This window comes from Nerophis lumbriciformis, linkage group LG15 (genome assembly GCF_033978685.3).
Source record: "Nerophis lumbriciformis linkage group LG15, RoL_Nlum_v2.1, whole genome shotgun sequence".
In the NCBI taxonomy this organism is placed as follows: Eukaryota; Metazoa; Chordata; class Actinopteri; order Syngnathiformes; family Syngnathidae; genus Nerophis; species Nerophis lumbriciformis.
Window position 1 is genome coordinate 3,334,329 of NC_084562.2, and position 27,053 is coordinate 3,361,381.

General features: G+C 38.5%; 1 protein-coding gene across 2 annotated transcripts in view; it reads right to left on the bottom strand.

Moving 5' to 3' along the window:
* Positions 1 to 27,053, bottom strand: part of LOC133616009 (anoctamin-5-like) — a 111,560-nt gene that overhangs the window by 40,060 nt on the left and 44,447 nt on the right. For both annotated transcript variants that reach the window (XM_061974988.2, XM_061974989.2), the window contains one exon: positions 16,378 to 16,442. In XM_061974988.2, the coding sequence (XP_061830972.1) occupies positions 16,378 to 16,442 (65 nt within the window). The remainder of the gene's footprint in view (positions 1 to 16,377; positions 16,443 to 27,053) is intronic.

A 27,053-nucleotide genomic window follows, 5' to 3' on the forward strand; every position in this document is an offset into this window, starting at 1 on the left:
TAACTTTTTCACAGTTAAATATTTTATTGTGTTATAATCATGTTTTGTTCTGTTAGTTTGACTACCTCAGTTCTGTTTTCAGCACCCCTGGGTTTGTGTTTTGGTTTCTATGGGTGCTGATTAGTTTCACCTGCCTCTGATTAGTGTTCGGGACGCTTACCTGCTCCTGGGCACTAATCAGAGAGCTACTTATTCCTGTTTTTCGCCACAATCAGTTTGGCTTCCTCGTTTGCACTACGCAACAGTTAACGACGTCTATTTTGGATTCCTACGCCTGTTTGTATGCTAAGCTTTCGCACTAGCCTTTTCCTTAGCTTTGCCTCCCGTGCTATCGGAACGCTTGTTTTTGTTTTTCTGCATTTCCTGCACATTGCCTACGGAGTTTCCTGCTGCATCTTGGGAGAACGACCCGCGCATAACCATGTGACCACGTCGTTACATATTGTGTGCTTACTGGGCCTGATCGTTCAATGAATCGAACGATCAATTGAAATAAATAGAAAACATTGCCATTTTCAAAACGTAACCGCACCGACGTTCAGCGAAATTAAGCGGACTTTTACAAGATCTCGCGAATCCACGCATAATCATGTGTTGACGTAAACACTGAAATAAACACCGCGGAACATCTACAGCTTTGCCGTCCATCAGTACCCTAAAGGCGGGCGCGTCTGTGCACTTGATTTGACTCGTGGAAAAGACGACAGCTTTATTTATTTGTTTACAACACAACAGTAGCAGCATCTTCGGCGAGTATTGTAGACACACACAATTCCCACGAACCACGCTCCTGCTACCCCGGCCCCTGTATGAGCTGGCATTTGACACTGCTATACAGGTACCTGGGTTATGCCTGTATAACAGGGGTAGGGAACCTATGGCTCGCAAGCCAGATGTGGCTCTTTTGATGACTGCATCTGGGTCTCAGATAAATCTTAGCTGACATTGCTTAACAAGATAAGTAATGAATAATTCTGCTGGAAATCAGTGTTAAAAATAACGTTCAAAATATAAAACATTCTCATGCATTTTAATCCATCCATCCGTTTTCTACCGCACGTGTTCAAGGTCGGGGTGGCTCAGCCAATCCCAGCTGTCCTTCAGGGTACAGGAGGGTCGCATTAATGGTAAGAAGTATTTTATTTACTATTGGTTAGCTTCAGAAAAACAATGTTATTAAAAAGAACAAGAGACTTATTATACTCTAAAAATGTTGGTCTTACTTAAAAATGCACGCATTTAGTTGTATTCAGTGTTAAAAAATATTAAATGGCTCTCACGGAAATACATTTTAAAATATTTGGCTTTCCTGGCTCTCTCGGCCAAAAAGGTTCCCGACCCCTGCTGTGTAAGATTCTTTAATTTTGGACCTCCAGAATCAGCATTTGAGTGGACGAGGTGAAATCACGTCTGAAAACCTTTGACAAGTTGACTTCATGCTCGTCCTCGCCCATTAGGACGTTTAAAAGTGTAAAATACGAGCCAATATTAAATTTGAAAGTAAACCGGATCATTTATTTTGTGTTTGTACATGACTTCCTCCTGTCCAACACATGCAGATTTGAGCTAAATTGAACCGTGGCGACTGGCAAAAAAAGAAGCCCTGCCTAGATTTAGCGACATGTTGGTGACGTTCCGCAGGCGCTGGAAATGGACACATGAACTTGAATAAAAACGTAAAGATGGCGTTCCGCAGCCGTTTCTATCCTGTGGAAATCAGGGATTAGTCTCTTGTTTTCAAACACGGTGCACAAATGTTTACTCTGTGTATCGCTGTCAGCATCGAAGAGCGTTTATTTAATAGCAGAATAAATGACCAGAGTGAATACTCTTGTCAGTCATCCACAACCTTTGTCTCGGTGGATGCAGGCAGGACAGCTAGCTTACGTACACAAGATGCACGGACAATGAGCCTCTCTATTCGCTACCTACTATTGAGGAGCACCACAAGGTAAAAAGAATTAGGGGGAAAAACAATCATTGCATGGCCATATTTCCATAGATTAGATCAAACCGAATGAGAAAGATGAGCACATCAACACGGACGAGTTGGAAAGTGATGATAACAAAACAAGACAACAATAGAAGTCAACCAAACTGGGGAAAAACTGTACTTGAAGATGTTGAAAATTCTTTAAAGTGCAATTTTTGTTAACATATCTTTAGTCCATTTCATTTTTATGTATCGTAATTTTCGAACTATAAGGCGCAGTTTTTTTCATAGTTTGGCCGGGGTGCGACTAATACTCAGGAGCGACTTATGTGTGAAATTATTAACACATTAACGTAAAATATCAAATCATATTATTTAGCTCATTCACGTAAGAGACTAGACGTATAAGATTTCATGGGATTTAGCGATTAGGAGTGACAGATTGTTTGGTAAACGTATAGCATGTTCTATATGTTATAGTTATTTGAATGACTCTTACCATAATATGTTAAGTTAACATACCAGGCATGTTCTCAGTTGGTTATTTATGCGTCATATAACGTACACTTATTCAGCTTGTTCACTATTCTTTATTTATTTTAAATTGCCTTTCAAATGTCTATTCTTGGTGTTGGGTTTTATCAAATAAATTTCCCCTAAAAAAATGTGACTTATACTCCAGTGCGACTTATATATGTTTTTTCCTTCTTTATTGTGCACTTTCGGCCGGTGCGACTTATACTCCGGAGCGACTTATACTCCGAAAAATACGGTATGTTTACATGTTTAGGACAATCAACTTTTTGTTTACCTTCCATTTACAATGGTAACAATAATGAGAATACTATGTTTTTTTCATTTTAACGGGTTACTTGATTTATTAGTATTACATCATATTATTACATGATTGCTTAAGTTGGTCTAAAAATATTGCCGTCAATAATATTGTTTTGTGGCAATAATTTGTCGGAAAATATATCGTCCAGCAAAATTTGTTATCGGACCAGGCCTAGTGCTTACAGACACTCGTTTGTTTTTAAGTCTGCAGAAGAAGGTCACATATCTAAAGCGGTATGCAACTGAAAAGTTTGGCAATCAATGCATGTATACCAAAATTACACATCAAAAATAAAACATCCCCGTAGATAATATTATTGCCTTTAGAACTGAATACAAAAAAGAAAAGTCATGATGAAATGAACAATTTATAGTTTTAATTTGATCGAGTAACAGCTTCACAACCATTTAGCAAAGTGGTGTTTTGGTGATACAGCCTTACTGTACTCCGCTTTGGAGGAAAATTACATGTCTTGTTCAAGTGTTCAACATATGCTGTACAAAAACCACATAAGAGTTAGTCCTAAATATATTGCAGTCTCAACATATTATTACACCAAGCATTTGCTCGAGAAGGATAGGAAGGTTCTTTCATTTAAAAAAAGATCCGCCTCAAAGCGTTTCTACAGCTGTTTGTAAAAGAAAGAAAAAAACTACTCTTATGTCGCTTAGTAGAGTAACACAAATATATTTGTGCATAAGACAGTCTTTGCAGGAATACACAACCTTTTTTTGGTGAATGTTGCTGAATAAAAAATGCCTTTAAAATGTTGTGGCAGCGGTTTAAGGCTAATTGTTTTCAATAACATTGCATCAGCTTGTAATTTTATGTAGTCATTAAAAATGTTTTAAGAGTTCACCAACCTCAAAAGGCGTAGGATTTCGACACATTTTTGTATTTGTTTATTTGAAGGACAATGTGCAGTTACATTAAGAAGATGGCTGCACCAGATTTAGCAGCATGATAATTTCCATCTGCAGTCCTTTTATGGTGCATCTAACATCCACAATAAAATTACACAGGATTGAAAATACACAACAATATTAAAATTACATAATGATAAAAAATTTAAAATACAAGTACAATACATAGAGGGTATGTGAATTACAAATCAGTGGGCGGTCAAGTTTCAGTATTTTAGCAGCTTCATTTAAAGTGCAGCAGGTTTTATCAAAGTCCACACACAGTGCGGTAGCCATCAGATGGTACCCATAAGGGTGTCATTCAATAGCCATATACCCCATTGATATTGCATACATAAAAAAGTTTGCGATGTTACAAGATTGGAATGGTACTCTGGTGGCCATTAGAGTACTCCCGCCAGGGTATCATCTGATGGTCAACTGCTTGCCTGGTATTGCTAATGTGAGCAGGACTCGTGGTCTAAAAGCCAGTCTTTGACTGCTTGTGAGAAGCTGTGAAAACTAGAGTTGTTCTTTAGATTGTCTGGGAGACCATTCCATTCTTTGATGGCTTGATATGAAAAGGCTGATTAGGAGAAGGCAGACTTTCTTTTTGGAACATTATAGTCACCCCTGAAAACAGACCTTAAAGGGGAACATTATCACAATTTCAGAATGGTTAAAACCATTAAAAATCAGTTCCCAGTGGCTTATTATATTTTTCGAAGTTTTTTTCAAAATGTTACCCATCACGCAATATCCCTAAAAAAAAGCTTCAAAGTGCCTGATTTTAACCATCGTTATAAACACCCGTCCATTTTCCTGTGACGTCACATAGTGAAGCCAACACAAACAAACATGGCGGAAAGAACAGCAAGCAATAGCGACATTAGCTCGAATTCAGACTCGGATTTCAGCGGCTTAAGCGATTCAACAGATTACGCATGTATTGAAACGGATGGTTGTAGTGTGGAGGCAGGTTGCGAAAACGAAATTGAAGAAGAAACTGAAGCTATTGAGCCATATCGGTTTGAACCGTATGCAAGCAAAACCGACACGACAGCCAGCGACACGGGAGAAAGCGAGGACAAATTTGGCGATCGCCTTCTAACCAACGACTGGTAAGTGTTTGTTTGGCATTAAAGGAAACTAACAACTATGAGCTAGTTTTACAGCATATGAAATACATTTGGCAACAACATGCACTTTGAAAGTGCAGACAGCCCAATTTTCATCAATTAATATATTCTGTAGACATACCCTCATCCGCGCTCTTTTCCTGAAAGCTGATCTGTCCAGTTTAAAGGACGGTGTGAGCCAAGACATCCAGGGGGTTTAGCTCGCTCGTCTGCGGGAACAAACTGCCGCCATTGCTTGCCGTGCTACCGAGGTCTTTTGTCCCTGAATTGCTCACACACTCGGGCAGATTCAATGGGGGTCTGGCGGCAGATTTCTTTGACTTTATCGTTGGAAATTCATCTGCTTTGAGTGTCGCAGGATATCCACACATTCTTGCCATCTCTGTCGTAGCATAGCTTCCGTCGGTAAAGTGTGCGGAACAAACGTCCAATTTCTTGCCACTTTCGCATCTTTGGGCCACTGGTGCAACTTGAATCCGTCCCTGTTCGTATTGTTACACCCTCCGACAACACACCGACGAGGCATGATGTCTCCAAGGTACGGAAAACAGTCAAAAAAACGGAAAATAACAGAGCTGATTTGACTCGGTGTTTGAGAAAATGGCGGATTGCTTCCCGTTGTGACGTCATCGCTCCGAGAGCGAATATTAGAAAGGAGTTTAATTCGCCAAAATCCACCCACTTAGAGTTCGGAAATCGGTTTAAAAAATATAAGGTCTTTTTTCTGCAACATCAAGGTATATATTGACGCTTACATAGGTCTGGTGATAATGTTCCCCTTTAACACTCTGCTTGTTAATTGCGAGCATAGCTCTACAATAAAATGTGTTTTATTTGTTCCATTACAGTACAACAGTGTAGCGAAACCTCACTTATAAATAGAAACTAAAAGACAGTAAAAGCACATCACTCCCAGAGTGGTGTATAGAGTATGAATAACTCGGTTTCCGGCGATCTCCTCAATGATTGATCAAATGGCACTCAAGTAAATGCAGGGTGCCCTGACTACTACCAACTTCGAGCTGATGCTATGTGTTTGCGTAGCTTTCTCGTTAGTTTTTCGCTGTGTAAAAATGCATGGGGTTGCTCCACCCGCCATAATCGTGGAAAGCTTGTCCATTGCTTTCCCCACAACCCATAAAGAAAACAAGTATGTTAAGTAAACAACACTGGAGAGCCACAGATTACAGCGTTTTGTGCCAGGTACAATTACGACACTGTCTGTTTGACAAAAACAATCTTTGAATCTCAGTAAAACCAAAATAAGGCAATTCGGTAGCAGCAGAAGAGAAAGTCAAACACAAATACAAATAGATGGACATTGAATAAGTGAAATAAATACAATTTTGGGTGTAATAACAGATGAGAAAATAAACTATAAATCTAAAAAAAGAAAAATACAACAAAGTAGCGAGAAATACGTCAATAATTAATAAAGCAAAACATGTTCTGGACCAAAAATCACTCCATATTCTCTACTGCTGCCGTATAAAGTTAAAGTTAAATTAAAGTACGACAAAGTCACACACACAATAGGTGTGGTGAAATTATCTTCTGCATTCGACCCATCCCCTTGTTCCACCCCCTGGGAGGTGAGGGGAGCAGTGAGCAGCAGCGGTGGCTGCGCTCGAGAATAATTTTTGTGATTTAACCCCCAATTCCAACCCCCAGTGCCAAGCAGGGAGGTAATGGTGTTTTATAGTCTTTGTTATGACTCGGCCGGGGTTTGAACTCACGACCTACCGATCTCAGGGCGGACACTCTAACCACAAGGCCACTGAGCAGGTTTTCTATATTCTATATTCTATATTCAGTGTTACCATAGCTGAGTTATTGTGCAGAAAAATGGAGAAATAAATAGAAAAGTACTCTTATTCACAAAGCATGTTAAAAAAGAAAGATTAGTTAGAATAATACATAATGAGTGATACTGTACATACAGTGATTACAAATACATTAGAGGCAGCCACCACAGTTGACATACTTCACACACAAGTCATCATCTGTGATTGTTGGTCCAAAGCTAATGAAGATTTGGGCAAAATGAGGGTAATGGTATTTTTTGGGTCGTTCTGTTTATTACACCGTTGTGTGCACGTTAGAGTACCTGACGGTCACTAAACTCTGGAAGAATGTTGCAGCAAAGCGTGTCAAATATGGCCACAAAATAATACTTTGAAGAAATAAAAGCATGTTTACAGTACAGGACAAGTTTGGACACACCTTCTCATTCAATGCGTTTTTTTTTATTTTCATAACTATTTACATTGTAGATTGTCACTGAAGGCCTCAAAACTATGAATGAACACATGTGGAGTTATGTACTTAACAAAAAAAAGTTTCTTCGAAATAGCCACTCTTTGCTCTGATTACTGCTTTGCACACTCTTGGCATTCTCTCGATGAACTTCAAGAGGTAGTCACCTGAAATGGTTTTCACTTCACAGGTGTGCTTGAAGCTCATCGAGAGAACGCCAAGAGTGTGCAAAGCAGTAATCAGAGCAAATTGTGGCTATTTTGAAGAAACTAGAATACAAAACATGTTTTCAGTTATTTCAACTTTTTTTGTAAAGAATATAACTTCACATGTGTTCATTCATAGTTTTGATGCCTTCAGTGACAATCTACATAGTTATGAAAATAAAGAAAACGCATTGAATGAGAAGGCGTATCCAAACTTTTGGCCTGTACTGTATATAAATATAGTTTATATAAAGACGTATTACTATTTTTCTTTTCATCAGAAAAACGGTACCAAGGTCAAAACGACAGCAATTACATGCATCCGTGCACTGCCGCATAGATCCTTGTTAACAGTCATGGCGCCTGGTTTTTTTGTTGGTTTTTGTACACCACTCTGATCACGGTCTCTAAACTTACAGTCCAATTACTGCCTTATAAAATCAAACACCACCGAAGTTTCTCTATTGTCTATTGCAGACATTCTCGGTGTATGTTTTACAGTTGAAAAGTGCTTGTTGAACGTTTCATTTGGCTTTAAACACATTGCACGTCATTTGCCCCCACTTTCATTGAGAACGTTGGGGAACTGTTGAGTGGGATTCCTAGCTGCGATTCTTATTGGTAGATGAGAAACGATCAGAGATTATCATTGATAAACAAACAAAATCTTTGATTCGACAGTTTTGTCATGATCAATGAATCGATCGAAACTGAACTGTTGAGATAGACTAAGTAATGCAGACCTGGGCACTCTGCGGCCCGCGGTCCACATCCGGCCCTTTGTGCGTCCCTGTCCGGCCCGCGTGAGGCCAATCATAAATTACAAAATACATTTTAAAAAGTATCTATGTCGAGTGTGCAATACAACGGTGCTGCTTTTGTTTTGAAAAGTGTTATTTGTGTTACTTCCGTGTGGACGTATGCGCGTGCGTGATTGTGAGTGAATGTGAACAGCTGCAATCACAAATTACAAAATAAAGTTGAAAAAACATCTATGTCGTGCGCGCAATACAACTGTGCTGCTTTTATTTTGAAAAGTGTTATTTATGGGCGTATGTCTGTGTGTAACCTGTGAGTGAAGGTGCACAGCGACAAGTGATGCACGGTTTACACCCGAGACACTAAAAAGAGAAAAGTTGATGACGAATGCCGTGTTTTCAACAAGACATGGACTGCCAAGTAACGTTCCCTCTAAGGTGCGAGCCTGCGCAATTGCGCACTGCTCAAGCGTCCTCTGCGCACAGCAAATATATGCCGTGCACCAAATCAAATCCCATCTGTATTCTAAACAAAATAAACACATTTATTCTGTGTAATTTTGCAATGCAACTCTGAGTGACAGTGACAACAAGCGGCCCTAACGGTGTTCGTCAACACCGTTCAATTGAACACCGTTCAATTGAACACCGTTCAATTATTGTAACGTCTATCGAGATGCTTCGAGGCCAGGAATTATATCGATCACTTTATTCAGCAAAACTGTTTATATTCGGCCATAAAACACTTCTATTTCGAAAAACTAGTCAATTTCTGCCGTACAAACCAGGCCAAAACTAACTTGTCATCTGTCACCAACACGCATACCACTAAACCACTGGTGTGTTTATGGCCACACAAATAAGTCGGACAACTCAAACACCACACAAAGTTACACTATGACTCCTCAGTCATACGTGTGCTTATTTTACTGTCATTTATTATTAATGTTAATTTATTCATATTAATCATGGAATGCTGTTACTAGAGAAAGTTACAGGAATGCACACTTCATCCTATACTTACATTTCATTGTGCAACATGAGGATGTTTAAGGGGAACTAAATGTGATCTCTGAAAGGGGTACAAATTATTTCCAAAGCAGTGCTTTTGGTATAAAGTTAAGTTAGGTTAAATGAAAGTATTATTATTATTATTAATTATTATTATTATTATTTATCTTGCGGTATATAACAAAAATAATATTGAGCAAAATTTTATTGAAATATTGTCGATGTGGCCCTCCAGCAGTGCTCGGGTTGCTCATGCGGCCCCCGGTAAAAATTAATTGCCCACCCCTGAAGTAATGCCTCTATCTGACCAGCCTTCATCAGTTTATGCTCACAGATTTAGATGGAACAGCTCTGGTCTGAGGTCATGGTAAAAGATCCAGAGTATTTATCCTGTACAAGAGGGGATGAGCCCAGACAAGGAAGGTTTTGCTTTATTGTTGTTGTTAAGATACAATGAAGTGAGACCTATGCTAGCACAACAGTCATTGGGATGCAATCACCCTCGTTATCATTCTATTAAGTTGTTTTAATGGTCAAGAGGGCACCCAAAACCAAAAGTGTCTTTGTCCTCTTGTTACTTGTTTGAGGACAATTTATCGAATCTCTTAGGGAGGGAAGCAGAGACAGCCTTTTATTGATAAGACATTGGGCGTTAGAGTTTGAGCGCTGCTCAGGGACAATTTCGATCGGGGAAAATGACGACAATCGGCCAAAATGTGCAATAAAATTGCAAGTATCGGACAAAGCTGCACATAAATCGAAGGGTATGGTTGAATTTGCGTGAAATGGTACAATTTAAACATCAATAATTCCTGGACCGTGTGAAAAGAGTTAAAGAGCCTAAAGAGACACATTAAGAGAAAATACACTGTGCTCCATTTATATGCATATGTATATTTGAAATTACATTAAATTCCAGAGTATAAGGCACTACTTTTTTCCTCCGCTTTGATACCTGTGGCTTATAAAACGATGCGGCTAGTTTTTGGATTTTTCTTTGCTGACAGCCGTAATTCAAATAGTTTTCATTAAACACATGCAAAGACTACGTGTACACCCACCTGCACAAATGTACTTCAAAATGTAACAATCAAAATAAATATGACTTTTTTTTGTTTACTAGGGCATGCATATATAATATGCATTAGTTTGACCATTTAAAATCCACGATAATACAAAGGAGATGCTTGGAAATAGCATAAAAATGCCCCAAAAACTTGGAAAAACGCGATTCATAGCGTTACTTTTTGGTGTAACCATCATGAGCGTTCTGTTCAAGTATATTTCTTTTATATTTTGATAAATCATCATATTTATGTATTACTAAATTTAAATAGGTATTGATCAATCTTTAAGCTGTGTGTATTTGATTTCAGTTTGCTTTTGACATCTTATTTAGAATTGTAGTTGAAACTTTTACAACCTTGTGTTGCGCTCATGATGGCGTAACCAAACTAGATTTCATTTAATGACCTTATTTTGAATATTTATTCCCTTTTTTACATTTAGTATATTTAAATATTCATTTATAAACACTGAATACATTTCAAATATCAATAAAATGCTATTGCCTTCATCTTATAGGGTAATGTTTAGTTACACCAAGTCATGAGCGTAACACTAAGCTTCATCACTTTGACTTATAATATCTCTAATTCTGGTGGTGTTTTATGCTTTGTTCTTTTTGGAACATGTACTATACATACAATACAATAAAGTCCCATATTAAATTATGTTTCTAGCAATACTTTAATTTTGCCTTTGAAAGTAACACTCCAATGTCCATTAGTGGAGTTGTACACCTATGAAATGGTGTGTTATTGTCTGTGCTATGGCGTCATCGTTTGTACAAAGTTTGTTCAGTGCAAGTGCTGCTGGGTGAATGCCTAGTGTGTTTCCTGCTGTTTAAAGCTTTCAACCGGAAGTACAAGTGTCGTTTCGTCTTCTAATCGTTCATATGGTTCTACTCGTATGGATTCTTTATTCATCACTTCAAGTTTTACACTATAACTAAACAATTCTTACTTACTAAAACGTCCCATGTGTGATGTCTGTAGGAGTGATTTCATGCATATTTGTACGTGCCATCGTAATGTAATGAAGCTAGCGCCGCTAGCATGAGCTAATATGCTAACACATTTACAAGTGTCTGTGTTAGTATCATTACCTTACAAGGGCATTAATTTTGTATTGTTTAAGTTTCACTAATCCCTAAGTAAATTCAACAAGACGTCTCCATGGAGTTAGTGAGTCTGTTTAGCTCAGTGGTTCTTAACCTTGTTGGAGGTACCGAACCCCACCAGTTTCATATGCCCATTCACCGAACCCTTCTTTAGTGAAAAATACATTCTTTTTTTTTTCAAATTCAAGACAAAGTTGTATGTTTTTGGTAACACTTTAGTATGGGGAACATGTTCTAAGTAACAAAGACTTAATCTAGAGTTATTTGGACACTAGGGGAACATATTCTAAGTAATAAAGACTTAATTTAGAGTTATTTGGTTAGGGATAGGGTCAGGATTAGAGGGTTAGGGTTATAATAAGGCCATGCCGAATAAAGCATTAATAAGTACTTAATAATGACTAGTTAAGAGCCAATATGTTACTAATTTGCATGTTAATAATCAACTAATTAATGGTGAATATGTTCCCCATACTAAAGTGTTACCATGTTTTTTTACTGGTGTATAAAATGAACCGTGCATGAACATCACCTTGTTCAAAGAACAAAACCAACACAGTGCATAAACTCACAACAAATTACACACCTGCAAACCAGTCAGCTGTTGCCGTATCCGTAATACTCCGATAGGGAGAAGTTTGTAGTTACACGATGAGTCGGGTGTGCCTTGACCTCCGCCGAACCCCTGAGGCCGACTCACCGAACCCCTAGGGTTCGATCGAACCCAGGTTAAGAACCACTGGTTTAGCTGTTTGGAGAGCGAGATTCTCTCCATGGAGTTAGTGAGTCTGTTTAGCTGTTTGGAGAGCGAGATTCCACAGTTAGTGGTTCCCCAACGATGATGTCTGTTTTGTTTGACCAGCCATTTTACAATTAAGGTATGTGAATAAAGATTTAGGAAATATTTCTGTGTACCGGTAAATAGCTCATGTCACAACATATATTTCTGCGGTACGGCTAATATATGGGAAACAAAAAAAAATCAAAAATGTAGTGGGTGCAGCTTATATACCTGTGCGTTCAATAGTCCAAGAAATACGGTATGATACTTTAGGAGGAGAGCACTTGGAGCAATTTTAAATAAGTAGTGCAAAAAGTTGCATCCGTCTTGTTAACCAAAGCAACACGTCTTCTACAAGTAGGACAGAAATGAAGCTGCAAGTGGCATAGTGTGTATAACAGCATCAAACTACGTTAACACATGAGCACAGATTCAATGTGCTCCATTCGTGTGCTGAAATAAAAAAAAAAAGCATTTTCAGAGAAAATGTGTAATTTCAGCTGACTGAGCATAATCTGTGTCAGTGTCCTCTTTTTAGATAAATGACAAGAGCTCTTTGAGTCACAGAGGTCTTGTGATTCAGCAATGAGAGCGGCGAGTCAGTAAAAGGCCAGCCGAGCATAAGTCACACAAGCACATTAACAGTCTGCTGAAAAGAAAACATCCCCTCAGAGTGGCAGTATATTGTTTCCTGAATATCACAGCACAAATGAAATACTATATACAATAACATTTCTGTCATAAATTACATGAAAAATTCAAAGGGTAGTTTGACGTAATGACTCTTTTATACCGTTTTTATGTTAATGCATGCATCATCTGTGTGTGTCTGAAAAAACAAAAAAATAAACAACAAAAAACTGAAAACTCACAAAAGCAAAGATGATTGAGTGTTAGTCATTCTGCTTTTTTGTGTCAATAAACTAAACTAACTAATTAGTTTGCAAAACAAATAAGAAGTTTTGTAGTGTTGGGAGAAAATTGGCTTATATGAAATATGCTGTTTAATATAAAGACCACATGACTGCATAATATTAGTCATCCAAGCTCATACTGGTGCACGTCTTTCAACACTCTGATGCTTATATGATGATACTAATGTTTCTGGTAATCTTGATACTAATGTGAGATGCATGACATGAAAAAGGCAGTTGTGCAGAGTATAATTGTGCATTTAGTGGAAATGGTTGTAACGACAGAAGACCACTGGTATGTAAAGACTATTGTTGGTTCTAAGATTTAGTGAAAGATAGAAATACGGATTATTTACTAAGCATTGAACAATAATTACTCTGAGTAACACAGGGTAACTAAAAAAACATAACCCACAAATCTTTGAAAAAAAATTCTTTTTTTTTCTTCTCTTTTTTAAGGTAAGTCGACTTTGTGTATACAATATCGGAACAATAGTCTTCCCCAGCATGTCTTGGTCAACCAAGGAAAACACATTTTGCCTGGACCTTTTTGCGTGGAAGCCTATTTCTCCAACAAATTATACACTGTAGTAGGGTTGTACAGTATACCGGTATTAGTATAGTACCGCGATACTAATGAATCATATTCGGTACTATACCGCCTCTGAAAAGTACCGGTTCTTGGTGGATCTACACCTAACATCCACTGTAATGTACCAAGTACAGGAGCGTATCTAGTCGATACTACTATTATGTCGATATTTTTTGGCATCACAACATCTTCTTTCGTTTTTAAAAAATGTATATTATATTTATGAACTCAGGAAATATGTTCCTGGACACATGAGGACTTTGAATATGACCAATGTATGATCCTGTAAAGACTTGGTATCGGATTGATACCCAAATGTGTGGTATCATCCAAAACTAATGTAAAGTATCAAACAACAGAAGAATAAGTGATTATTATATCTTAACAGAAGTTTAGATAGAACATGTTAAAAAGAGAAAGAAAGCAGATATTAACAGTAAATGAACAAGTAGATTAATAATTAAATTTTTGCCACTTGTCCTTAATAATTTTGACAAAATAATAGAATGAAAAATGACCCAATATGTTACTGCATACGTCAGCAGCTAAATTAGGAGCCTTTGTTTGTTCACTTACTACTAAAAGACAAGTTGTCTTGTATGTTCACTTTTATTTAAGGACAAACTTGTAATAAGAAAAATATGTTTAATGCACCGTAAGATTTTTTGCTAAAATAAAGCCAATTATGCAATTTTTTGTGGTGCCCTTTATTTAGAAAAGTACCGAACAGTATCGAAATAATTTTGATATATTGGTATCGGGACTACACACTACTATGTACCACATCACGCTTTTAAGTTTGCGGCCTGTATCACAATTTTTTTTAAAGTATATTCTGCATATTTTTGGCATGAATTAAGCTTTTCTAGGCATGAATTAAGCTTTTCTAAGCATGAAAATGGCTAAATGATCTAAAAATATCAATACTACAGTATGGCTACTAAACCAAACCAATTAGAGTGCACTGTTCAGTATCCATCCATCCATCCATTTTCTAAAAGACAAGTTGTCTAGTATGTTCACTATTTTATTTAAGGACAAACTTGCAATAAGAAACATATGTTTAATGTACCCTAAGACATACTTGCCAACCTTGAGACCTCCGATTTCGGGAGGTGGGGGGAAGGGGGTGGGGGTGGGCGTGGTCGGGGTGGGACGGGGGCGTGGCTAAAAGGGGAGGAGTATATTTAGAGCTAGAATTCACCAAGTCAAGTATTTCATATATATATATTTCATTATATATATTTTATTTTTATTTTTTTCTCTGACATTGCTGTGTGGCACGCGCAAAAGTGCTTTCATCAAATGCACTAGATGGCAGTATTGTCCTGTTTAAGAGTGTCACAACATTGCTGTTTACGGCAGACGAACTGCTTTACGGTATACAAAAAAGTGACTGCTGTTGTTGTGTGTTGTTGCCACGCTGGGAGGACTTTAATGAAACTGCCTAACAATAAACCCACATAAGAAACCAAGAACTCGCCCTCCATCATTCTACAGTTATAACGTGATTGGGCAGGTACGCTTTTTTATATTGTGGAGGACCTGAGTCCGCCTGAATTTTGGGAGATTTTCCCAAAAATTTGTCCCGGGAGGTTTTCGGGAGAGGCGCTGAATTTCGGGAGTCTCCCGGAAAATCCGAGAGAGTTGGCAAGTATGCCCTAAGATTTGTTGTTGAACCCAGTGTGTACTTTACTGTGTAATAGTGTGTACACACGTACTTTAACTTTTAACTTTAACACCATACTGTAGTGAACATTTTCGGCGTCATAATCCATAAAAAACACATTTTGGGACGAGATTTGGAAGTTCAGAGAGTATGGCACTGTGCAAAATCGTATTTCTCAAAGTCTTAGGGACACCTATTCTGGGTAAAGTATTCCGTGGGTACAACCAGGTATTTATTCATATAAAATCTTAAAAAGGTGCCATATTTTGTTGCAGAATAAACCCCGGCTCAAACACTTGGCGAGGAAACAATTACTCAAGCATCACTTAGAACGCACTCAGTCGGACTGCCTCTGGTTAATGATGCAATTTTCAATGCCTACAAAGCAAGTATGCCTGATAGAAAACACCCAAACATAAAGTAAGGCTCAACTTTTCTAAAATCCGCTAGATTGATGCTAAATCAATTTGCTATACACTGTACATGCTACTGATTAGTATTAGTGATTTTACGTGGTCATTTCAACAACTCCAAACTTGGTAATGGCAACTGCAAGTAAGATGCACGTTACAAACATCTATCTAACATCTTGGAATTGCAACTGCAAAGTGCAAATGAGACTCAGAAATGTAATAAGAAAAATAGATATACCAACTAGCCCAGTAATCATAATCAGCTCAATATAAATGTTGTATTAAAAAAAGGAATTTTTTTGTTAGAAACAATAACTTCTATAATCACACACAAGAGTACCAAAAATTGGTACCGTTGAGTAAAAAGTGTTCTAGGAATCTGGACCATATCTGTTCAAATGTGAGAAGGTACCCATTCCTAGGTTGAAGGGTGAGTGCTAGGACAGAAAAGAACATGATGCTGTTTAGGACTCAGTGGAAAAAAACCCATTACTGTTAAGCAAAATGACCAACATAACTGAGTGATCCCACACAGACTGAAATTTATGGTCAGCAAATTTGCTGGACCTTGGTAGGCTTTGATAAAATATGAAAGTTCTGTTATTTAGGAGGTCACACTGTATTTTAATGTGATTCTTTTGAAAATATTTTGGAGTAGAGTTGATAAAAAAGCGTCCTCTACAATCTTCTCACAGTTTTTAAGTTCACGGAGGCTAAACTAAAAAAAATAACTAAATAACTTGACATGTAGAAACAATAAATACATTTCTCAATCTTACATACCTCAGTGTGCCCTGGCAGCGTTTCTCTCTCTGAGAGTGAATTAACACCATTTCCTCCGTTTTCATCTGTAGGTGAAACAGTTTGAGAAAAGCATGAGATAACTTTGTGTTTTGTGTAAAAAAAATAAAAATAATAATGTACAGTGTTCAACAAAACTAAACAACATTGCACTTGATTAATTGGATCAGTGTTATGTCACTTTATTATAAAGGTCATCTGATTCCACATCATGTTTGAAATCAGCTTGTTTCAGTGGCTTCACTGGTTTACTTCATGATTGACACACGTCTGTAAATCCAGGCATGTCTAATTAGAAAAATGCTTTTTTTTGCTCTATCATCCAGTTTTTATGCACACACTATATACAAAAAACAGTGCCTGAGAAGAATAATCAAAATGTATGTAAAAAGAAAAAGGAAAACACATTGACAAAATCCAAAACCAATGCACAAGGTCAAAGCTCCAAACCAAATCACATTTTACAGTGCTAATCCAACATCCAAATGATCAATCCAGTTAAATCCTCATTTATTGCTGTTAAGTTTGTTCCGGGTCTGACAATGGCAATTGAATTCCCATTAAGTTAAGTTCAGTTCAGTTTATTTCGGACATGCATCCTATTTATTCTTTATGAAGGGTGTGACCATGCACTCTTCTCACAAGGCAATATTGGGTTCACAAGAACAAGACGGAAATGTAAGATTCATTTTAAGCACGGGTGCCGTGTATGATGGTAGAGGTCTAATTCCAAAGGCTTTCGCCTGGAATGTTTTTTTTTATTGGGCCCAGAATTCCTGACAGTAGCCACTACACTACTATGACTGGAGAAGAGATATTGACAAACATGTGGCTGGGTCACAAAACAAGCAAGCAAGTGCACTTTGAAGTGTTTTATAACTTTGCATGCATGACCTATGTATGAGCTTTTAAATGTTGAACTTGTGTTAAAAATGTATTATAGTTCAAACAAAGTAAACCGAGTTGACTATCGTAAATTCCGGACTGTTAGCCGCTACTTTTTTTCTAGGCTTTGTATCATGCAGCTTATAAAACGGTGCAGCTAATTTATGGATGTTTCTTCACTGAAGGCCGACCAGTACGTAAATCATAAAAAAAAACACAAAAAAAACAAGCAAGCACACTGAATATGTGTGTTATTGTGTGTTCTATAACGCCATATTCACTTACTGCAGGTGCTGCATTGCCTTTCTGTTAAGACTGAGCTATGAACCGGAAGTACAATTGCGGTTCGGTCATCTAGCGTTTTTACTTGTATGGATTATTAATTTATTACTCCAAACAACATGTGTAAGTTTTACAGTATAACTAAAACAATGTTTACGTACCTAACCGTCCCAAGTGTGATGTCTGTAGTAGTGTTTTCATGCATATTTGTACGTGCTATTGTAATGTCCATCCATCCATCCATCTTCTTCCGCTTATCCGAGGTCAGGTCGCGGGGGCAGCAGCCTAAGCAGGGAAGCCCAGACTTCCCTCTCCCCAGCCACTTCGTCCAGCTCCTCCCGGGGGATCCCGAGGCGTTCCCAGGCCAGCCGGGAGACATAGTCTTCCCAACGTGTCCTGGGTCTTCCCCGTGGCCTCCTACCGGTCGGACGTGCCCTAAACACCTCCCGAGGGAGGTGATCGGGTGGCATCCTGACCAGATGCCCGAACCATCTCATCTGGCTCCTCTCGATGTGGAGGAGCAGCGGCTTTACTTTGAGCTCCCCCCGGATGACAGAGCTTCTCACCCTATCTCTAAGGGAGAGCCCTGCCACCCGGCGGAGGAAACTCATTTCGGCCGCTTGTACCCGTGATCTTGTCCTTTCGGTCATAACCCAAAGCTAATGACCATAGGTGAGGATGGGAACGTAGATCGACCGGTAAATTGAGAGCTTTGCCTTCCGGCTCAGCTCCTTCTTCACCACAACGGATCGATACAGCGTCCGCATTACTGAAGATGCCGCACCGATCCGCCTGTCGATCTCACGATCCACTCTTCCCTCACTTGTGAACAAGACTCCGAGGTACTTGAACTCCTCCACTTGGGGCAGGGTCTCCTCCCCACTCCACCCTTTTCCGGGCGAGAACCATGTACTCGGACTTGGAGGTGCTGATTCTCATCCCAGTCGCTTCACACTCGGCTGTGAACCGATCCAGCGAGAGCTGAAGATCCTGGCCAGATGAAGCCATCAGCTATTGTAATGTAATGAAGCTAACGTCATTAGCATTAGCTAATATGCAAACACTTTTACGAGTGTCTTTGTTGGTATTATTAACTTCCAATGGCATTCTTTTTATATTGTTTCAGTTTCGTAAATTCACCAAAATGTCACAGTGGACTTATTGAGTCTATTTAGCTGATTGGAGAGCTGGTTTCTGCAGCTAGTGGGTCCATGACGAGGACTTCTGATTTGTTTGATCATCCATTTTACTGCCGTGTTACAGACACAGTTTGGAAACAATTAAGGCATGTAAAAAAAACATTTACAAAATGTTTGTGTAAATAACTAATTTCACAATGTATATATCTGCAGCTTATGGTTCGGTGCGGCTAATATATGGGACAAAAACATTTATTGTAAAATTTAGCGGGTGTGAATTAGATTCCGGAGTGCTCTATAGTCCGCAAAATACAGTACGTCTTTGTTGAGAAGCTTTGTAAAGTCCGCATCTCTGATATCACAGCTGTAAAGTGTAACCATAATTCAGCTGAATTGTCTGATCTGTGGGCTTCTGTAGTGGTGACTTTCTGCTGGGAAAGCAGTGCTTGCTAGCTGGGTTTACTAACTCTTGGTTCCTTTTGACTATGTGCTGCCCACAAGACAGCTTTTTCTTAAAAATGTGAAATATAATCACATTTTAATCTCGTCGCACTACTATTAATTATAAATATAGTATTTTCATAGATAGACTGTGACTACCTGTTTTTGACCTTCTAACCAAGGTTTTTGACATGCACGTAGTTCCCTTTATTCTGGTTGAATCCAATAAAGTAATGCTGCCTGAGGCTCAGCCAATTAGTGGCTACAGTGAGTGTGAATGTTGTCTGTCTATCTGTGTTGGCCCTGCGATGAGGTAGCGACTTGTCCAGGGTGTACCCCGCCTTCTGCCCGATTGTAGCTGAGATAGGCTTGAGCACCCGCCCCCGAACGGGACAAGCGGTAGAAAATGGATGGATGGATGGATACTGAACAGTGCACTCTAATTGGTTTGGTTTAGTAGCCATACTGTAGTATTGATATTTTTAGATCATTTAGCCATTTTCATGCTTAGAAAAGCCTAATTCATGCCTAGAAAAACCTAATTCATGCCAAAAATATGCAGAATATACTTTAAAAAAAATTGTGATACAGGCCGCAAACTTAAAAGTATGATGTGGTACATAGTAGCGTGTAGTCCCGATTACAATATACCAATATTTTGGTACCGGTACCAAAATTATTTCGATAGTTTTCGGTACTTTTCTAAATAAAGGGGACCACAAAAAATTGCATTATTGGCTTTATTTTAACAAAAAATCTAACGGTACATTAAACATATGTTTCTTATTACAAGTTTGTCCTTAAATAAAAGTGAACATACAAGACAACTTGTCTTTTAGTAGTAAGTCAACAAACAAAGGCTCATAATTTAGCTGCTTACGTATGCAGTAACATATTGTGTCATTTTCCTTTATATTATTTTGTCAAAATTATTAAGGACAAGTGGTAAAAAATGATAATCAATCTACTTGTTCATTTACTGATAATATTTGCTTACTTTCTCTTTTAACATGTTCTATCTACACTTCTGTTCAAATGTAATAATCACTTATTCTTCTGTTGTTTGATACTTTACATTAGTTTTGGATGATACCACATATTTGGGTATCAATCCGATACCAAGTCGTTACAGGATCATGCATTGGTCATATTCAAAGTCCTCCTGTGTCCAGGGACATGTTTCCTGAGTACTTTTTAGAGACGGTATAGTACCGAATATGATTCATTAGTATCGCTGTACTATACTAATACCGGTATACCCAACAATCCTAGTACATAGTTTACTGTATAAATACCAAATTTTTCGGACTATAAGTCGCAGTTTTTTTCATAGTTTGGCCGGGGGTGCAACTTATACTCAGGAAAGACTTATGTGTGAAATTATTAACACATTACCGTAAAATATCAAATAATATTATTTAGCTCATTCACGTAAGACACTAGACATATAAGATTTAATGGGATTTAGCGATTAGGAGTGACAGATTGTTTGGTAAACGTATAGCATGTTCTATATGTTATAGTTATTTGAAAGACTCTTACCATAATATGTTACGTTAACATACCAGGCACAATCTCAGTTGGTTATTTATGCATCATATAACGTACACTTATTCAGCCTGTTGTTCACTATTCTTTATTTATTTTAAATTACTTTTCAAATGTCTATTCTTGGTGTTGGGTTTTATCAAATAAATTTCCCCCAAAAATGCGACTTATACTCTAGTGCGACTTATATATGTTTTTTTTCCTTCTTTATTGTGAATTTTCGGCCGGTGCGACTTATACTCCGTAGCGACTTATACTCCGAAAAATACGGTGCGACTTATACTCCGTAGTGACTTATACTCCAAAAAATACGGTACACGGTGGTACCTCGACGTACCTGTGCCCCAACCTTAATTTGAGATACAAGGGTTTTGAGTTAAGAGCCCCGCCACAGAACCAATTCAGCTCGTAAATTGAGGCACTAATGTACATTGAAAACGTTATTTCCTTGGTACCTAATTAAATGTATGAATTCTGTTAGTAATTACATTCCTCTTTTAAGTAAATAGTAACTAGTAATTTGCTCAACACTGCTTAGGTTTGACCACTGGGACTGTTCAATTATGTCTTCATTGTGTCCTATCGGAAAATGACTTGTCTTGGAATGGATAGTGTCTGACGACTGCAGTAATTCCTCAAGGAATAAAATTGTTTGCAGCTGTAATTTGCATGCAAACAACTTCTGCAGAGGTTTTTGGTCTCTGCCTGCCTTTCTTAATTCATTCAAATCTGCAGCTGTCAACTGAGGTTAAATCAGTTTTCCCTTTCCGAGTAATCACCTGGTTAATATGACAACCTGAAAGGTCTCTCAGTAAAAGTCTCTTCTCCTGGTAACATCAGAAGCCTGGTCATTAGGAGAATCATTAATAGACATTTTTAGAGAGATGAAAATGGTGCCACATGCTCCCGTCTGTCCGCAATACCGCATTCCAGCAGGGCAGCGTAGCAGACGCTGCTCACTGACTCTCTCTCTCTTTAATTCCTGAATGGTGGGAACATAGAACTTCCTGTGGGGGAGGCTGGAACGTGCATGAAGACAGCAAGGAGGAGGGGCTGAGTTTAGAGTCTCTGCAGAGCCAAAAATCCCACGTGAACGCAGCACACAAAGGACAATCCCATGCTTCCTACAGACAATAGCCTTTGATTGGACACACGGATCTAAGAGGAGACTCACAACAGAGGAATGGCAATGTGTCATCCATCCATTTTCTACTGCTTGTGCCTTCCAGGGTGTACGCCACCTTCCGCCCATGTGCAACTGGCAATGTGTCATATCAGAGAAGAAGAATCCCTATGGTAGACACAGTTGGCATGCACTAAAAGACCGAAAAGCCTGGTAGAAACATATACAAACACCATAATTAGATTGTGATGAACCTTTAAAAAAAAAAATCAAGATTAACACGTGCAGATTATTCAATTGAAAAAAACAGAGCCCTTTTTCATGTCTGCTGTATACTTCCATCGGTCATTCATTGGAGTGCCAGTTCCCCTGGAGGACAAATGGCACAGCTCTTAGTCATTTGCCAACTTTAAATTCATGATAGAAATGAAACACAACTGGAGGGCGGCTGGTGGCATGTTGACACCAGCAAAAAGACAAATTTGTTCTGCAGAAGCTGAAATATATCAATATTTTAAAAGTATAGAGTAGGGATATTTAACTTAATTTAGAAGGCCACATTTCCATAAGTCAGCACGGTGGAACAGGGGTTAGTGCATGTGCCTCACAATACGAAGGTCCTGGGTTTGATCCCCGGGCACGGGGTCTTTCTGTGTAGAGTTTGCATGTTCTCCCTGTGACTCCATGGGTTCCCTCCGGGTACTCCAGCTTCTTCCCGCCTCCAAAGACATGCACCTGGGGATAGGTTGATTGGCAACACTAAATTGGCCCCAGTGTGTGAATGTGAGCGTGAATGTTGTCTGTCTATCTGTGTTGGCCCTGCGATGAAGTGGCGACTTGTCCAGGGTGTAACCTGCCTTCCGCCCTACTGCAGCTGAGATAGTCTCCAGCACCCCCGCGACCCCGACAGGGACAAGCAGTAGAAAATTAATGGATGGACATTTCCAGAAAGCTAAACACAGTCTTATTTTGTCTTTTCCTGAAAACCAGTAGACATTTGATTGTGGTCTATTTATTTTCTCAGAGTTACAGGAGCACTCTGCTGTCTTTAAGGACCTTCGGTAAAACAGCTAGTCCAGGGGTCGGCAACCCAAAATGTTGAAAGAGCCATATTGGACCAAAAATACAAAAACAAATCTGTCTGGAGCCGCAAAAAATTAAAAGCCATATTACATACAGATAGTGTGTCATGAGATGTACATTGAATTAAGAGGACTTAAAGGAAACTAAATGACCTCAAATATACCTACAAATGAGGCATAATGATGCAATATGTACATATAGCTAGCCTAAATAGCATGTTAGCATCGATTAGCTTGCAGTCATGCAGTGACCAAATATGGTCACTCCACGCAAGTCAATAACATCAACAAAACTCACCTTTGTGCATTCACGCATAACGTTAAAAGTTTGGTGGACAAAATGAGACAGAAAAAAGGAGAGGCATAAAACATGTCCTAGAAAGTCGGAGAAAGTTGTACATGTAAACAAACTACGGTGAGTTCAAGGACCGCCAAAATTAGTAGGACAAAACGGCGCTCGCCAAATACTCAAATCAGTGAAGCATGTTTAATAGAGATGTCCGATAATATCGGCAGGCCAATATTATCGGCCGATAAATGCTTTAAAATGTAATCTCGGAAAATATCGGTATCGTTTTTTTTATTATCGGTATGTTTTTTTTTTGTTTTTTTTATTAAATCAACATAAAAACACAAGATACACTTACAATTAGTGCACCAACCCAAAAAAACTCCCTCCCCCATTTACACTCATTCACACAAAAGGGTTGTTTCTTTCTGTTATTAATATTCTGGTTCCTACATTATGTATCAATATATATCAATACAGTCTGCAAGGGATACAGTCCGTAAGCACACATGATTGTGCGTGCTGCTGGTCCACTAATAATACTAACCTTTAACAGTTAATTTTACTCATTTTCATTAATTACTAGTTTCTATGTAACTGTTTTTATATTGTTTACTTTCTTTTTTCTTCAAGAAAATGTTTTTAATTTATTAACTTATTTTATAATTTTTTTTTAAAAAGGACCTTATCTTCACCATACCTGGTTGTCCAAAGTAGGCATAATAATGTGTTAATTCCACGACTGTATATATCGGTATCGGTAATTAAAGAGTTGGACAATATCGGAATATTGGCAAAAAGACATTATCGGACATCCCTAATGTTTAATATAAACAGTGTGCTTTATAACAATTATGGAGGTTTGTGTCATATGTGTCCTCCTACAGAAACCATATTAAAACATAAAATATATTTTTTCCCCTCATCTTTTTCCATTTTTTATACATTTTTGAAAAGGGTTCCAGAGAGCCACTAGGGCGGCGCTAAAGAGCCGCATGCGGCTCTAGGGCCGCGGATTGCCGACCACCGAGCTAGTCAAATATCATCTCTATGACAGAACTCTTGTAATTTTAAGAATGTGCTGCAAAAATGTGAGTCTCACAAGTTTTTGGAGATGAACTCACTGGCCACCAGTTATAAACAGCCCAAATAATGAAAAAAAACAACTACAGAATCACCTTAGTTACATAACTGTACACACTGTAACTGCCAAAAAGGAGAGGACTTAAAGGGGTTCCTTGAGGAACACCTCAGTTATGTAAATCACAAGTTTGGACCAACTTTCCCTCACGCTTCCTCTGCGCACGACAAATCTATGCCGCGCACAAAATCAAATCTCATCTGAACTTTCAACAAAATAAACACAAAACTAATTATTTGTTTATGATTTTGCAATACAAAAGTGAGTGACAGGTGACAACAAGCGGCCACGACTGATAAACCAACGTTCGTCAACACTGTTTAATTATTGTAACGTCTGCCGAAACGCTTTAAGGAGGACAGGAATTATATTGATCACTTTATGGGGAAAAACTGTTTACTGTGGGCCGTAACCACACCAAAAACAACAGTAAGAAACTTCTTTTTAACAAAACTGGTCAAATTTTTGCCGTCCAAACCAGGCCAAAACCAACTCTTTGCCGCTCGCTCTTTCTCACTTGCGCCACACTTAGCTAGTGATGCATTTAAGACCACTCAAAAAGTCGGACAACTCCAACACCACACATAAAGTGTACATTCCAGGTCTTTACACTATGACTCCCAAATCAGATGTATGCTTATTGCACTGTTATTTATTAAGAACTTTAATTTATGTATATTAATCATGAAATGTTGTTACTAGATTACATAAACGCTAATAAAAATATATATTTAAAGAGAGAACTTTATCCCATGCTTACATCTCATTGTGCAACATGTGAATGTTTTAAGGGGAAGTAAATGTGATCTCTGAAAGGGGTACACAATATTTCCAAAGCAGTATTTTTTTGTTATTTTTATTCCAAGTGGGCCAAATCACCTATATTAGAAAATAATCTTATGGAAATGACTGTACTATAATTATAAGACATTTAAATAGTTATGTCAGGTATGAGACAGGTGTGCACGTCTGATGTTGCTCACATGTACTCTACTGAATGCTCAGGGAGTTGTGTGTTTGTTCACACACTTAAAAAACAGAGGGAACATTGGTTTGGATCCCAGTGTTCTTATTGCTAGCAAGATTAAAATGTCAATGCAGGGATCTGCCAATGTGTTTACAGTGGGCCTGGGTCCTCTACAACAGGAGCATTTTTTAAAAGAATTAAGCTGCAAAAATATTTGTTTTTCCAGTTTTGAACTGAACTCGTGGCTGGTATGGTGTCACTTCCGGGCCGCATTGGGCTGCTCTAAAAACATGATTGGGGGCCCGGTTGCCGGTGGGGCGGGGGCGGTCTTCCCGTCCGGTTGCGGGGAGTCTCTGGGTCCCTCGGGCGGGGCGTCTCGCCTTTCTGCCCGTGTGGGGTGTGGTCTCTCGCTGGCTTGGGGTCTGGCTGTCCCCTGCTTTTCTCGTGCCCTGTCCTCTGCCGGGTGCGTCTGTCTGCGGCCTGCTGCTGGCCCTTGTGGGCGGTACGGTGGGTCGGGCTCTGGGGTTCCTGTCGCTGGCCGGCTTGGCTGCGTGGGGGCGGTGGTCCCTGGTTCCCTGGGCACCACGCCTCCTGTTTGTGGGTTGGGCTCTCGGGGGTGATGGGGCCGTGCTCTGGCTCCCACGCACTCTGGGAGTCGAATGTATTGTACATGCAAATTCACATATGCTCACATACGTACATAGGTACCTACGCTCCCACATACATACACAAATACAGTACATATTTACCTACCTAATGTTCGTACATCCACACGCACATTCAATATACAAACATACACATACACATACTGTACATATACATTCACTGTACAAACACATATACACATTCTGTACATATACATTCATTGTACAAACACATATACACATTCTGTACATATACAAGTACATATGCATACTTACACTCATGCACATAATCACGTTTCATTAAACATATATTAACGTTGTTGCCCTAGGGTAAACTGGGTGTAACACATGGCACACTGACAAAGCTTAACCTATTGTGACTATAACAATCTACAAGGTTAATGTAGGTTGCTTCTCTTTCTCCCCCTCCATTTTTCTGCATTCTTTCGTATCTCAAGTTATCATTACGTATATGTATTGTTGCATTTAAACAACTGTATTGTTGATAATAAAGGTAAATTATTGGTATTGTTCATTATCAATAGCGCTATTTCTATTGGTATTTGTATTGATCCATTTGTAGTGTAATAATGCTCATTGTCATTTCTGTATTATTTTTTATTTTTCGCTAACTGCTTATTTGCTATTACTTTTACCATCATATTTGTACATGTCATATTTGCTGATGTTGCTCTATTGTTGTTGTTGTTGTTGTTTGCTGTTGTTGTTTTTGTCTCTCTGTCTAATCCCCCTCTTGTCCCCACAATTTCCCCCTCTGTCTTCTTTTTTTTTCTCTTTCTATCCCCTCCTGCTCCGGCCCGGCTGCACTAAATGATAATATAAATACATTTAATAAAGTCAAATACAAATAAGGCAACAAGAGAAGTATCCTACACTTCTCTTTTGTAAAGTAAATCTGAACAGCCGACATGGGCATCTACATCAACTATATGATTTGCCTGAGAAGCTGGACAGGACATAAAAAAAAAAAAAAAAAAAAAAAAAAAAAAAAAAACATGATTAATTTATATCACATTATAATAACATAAAAAACATTTTTTAATGATATAATGCTAAAAATGTTACAACAGACCACCTAAAAAACTGAAACATTTTA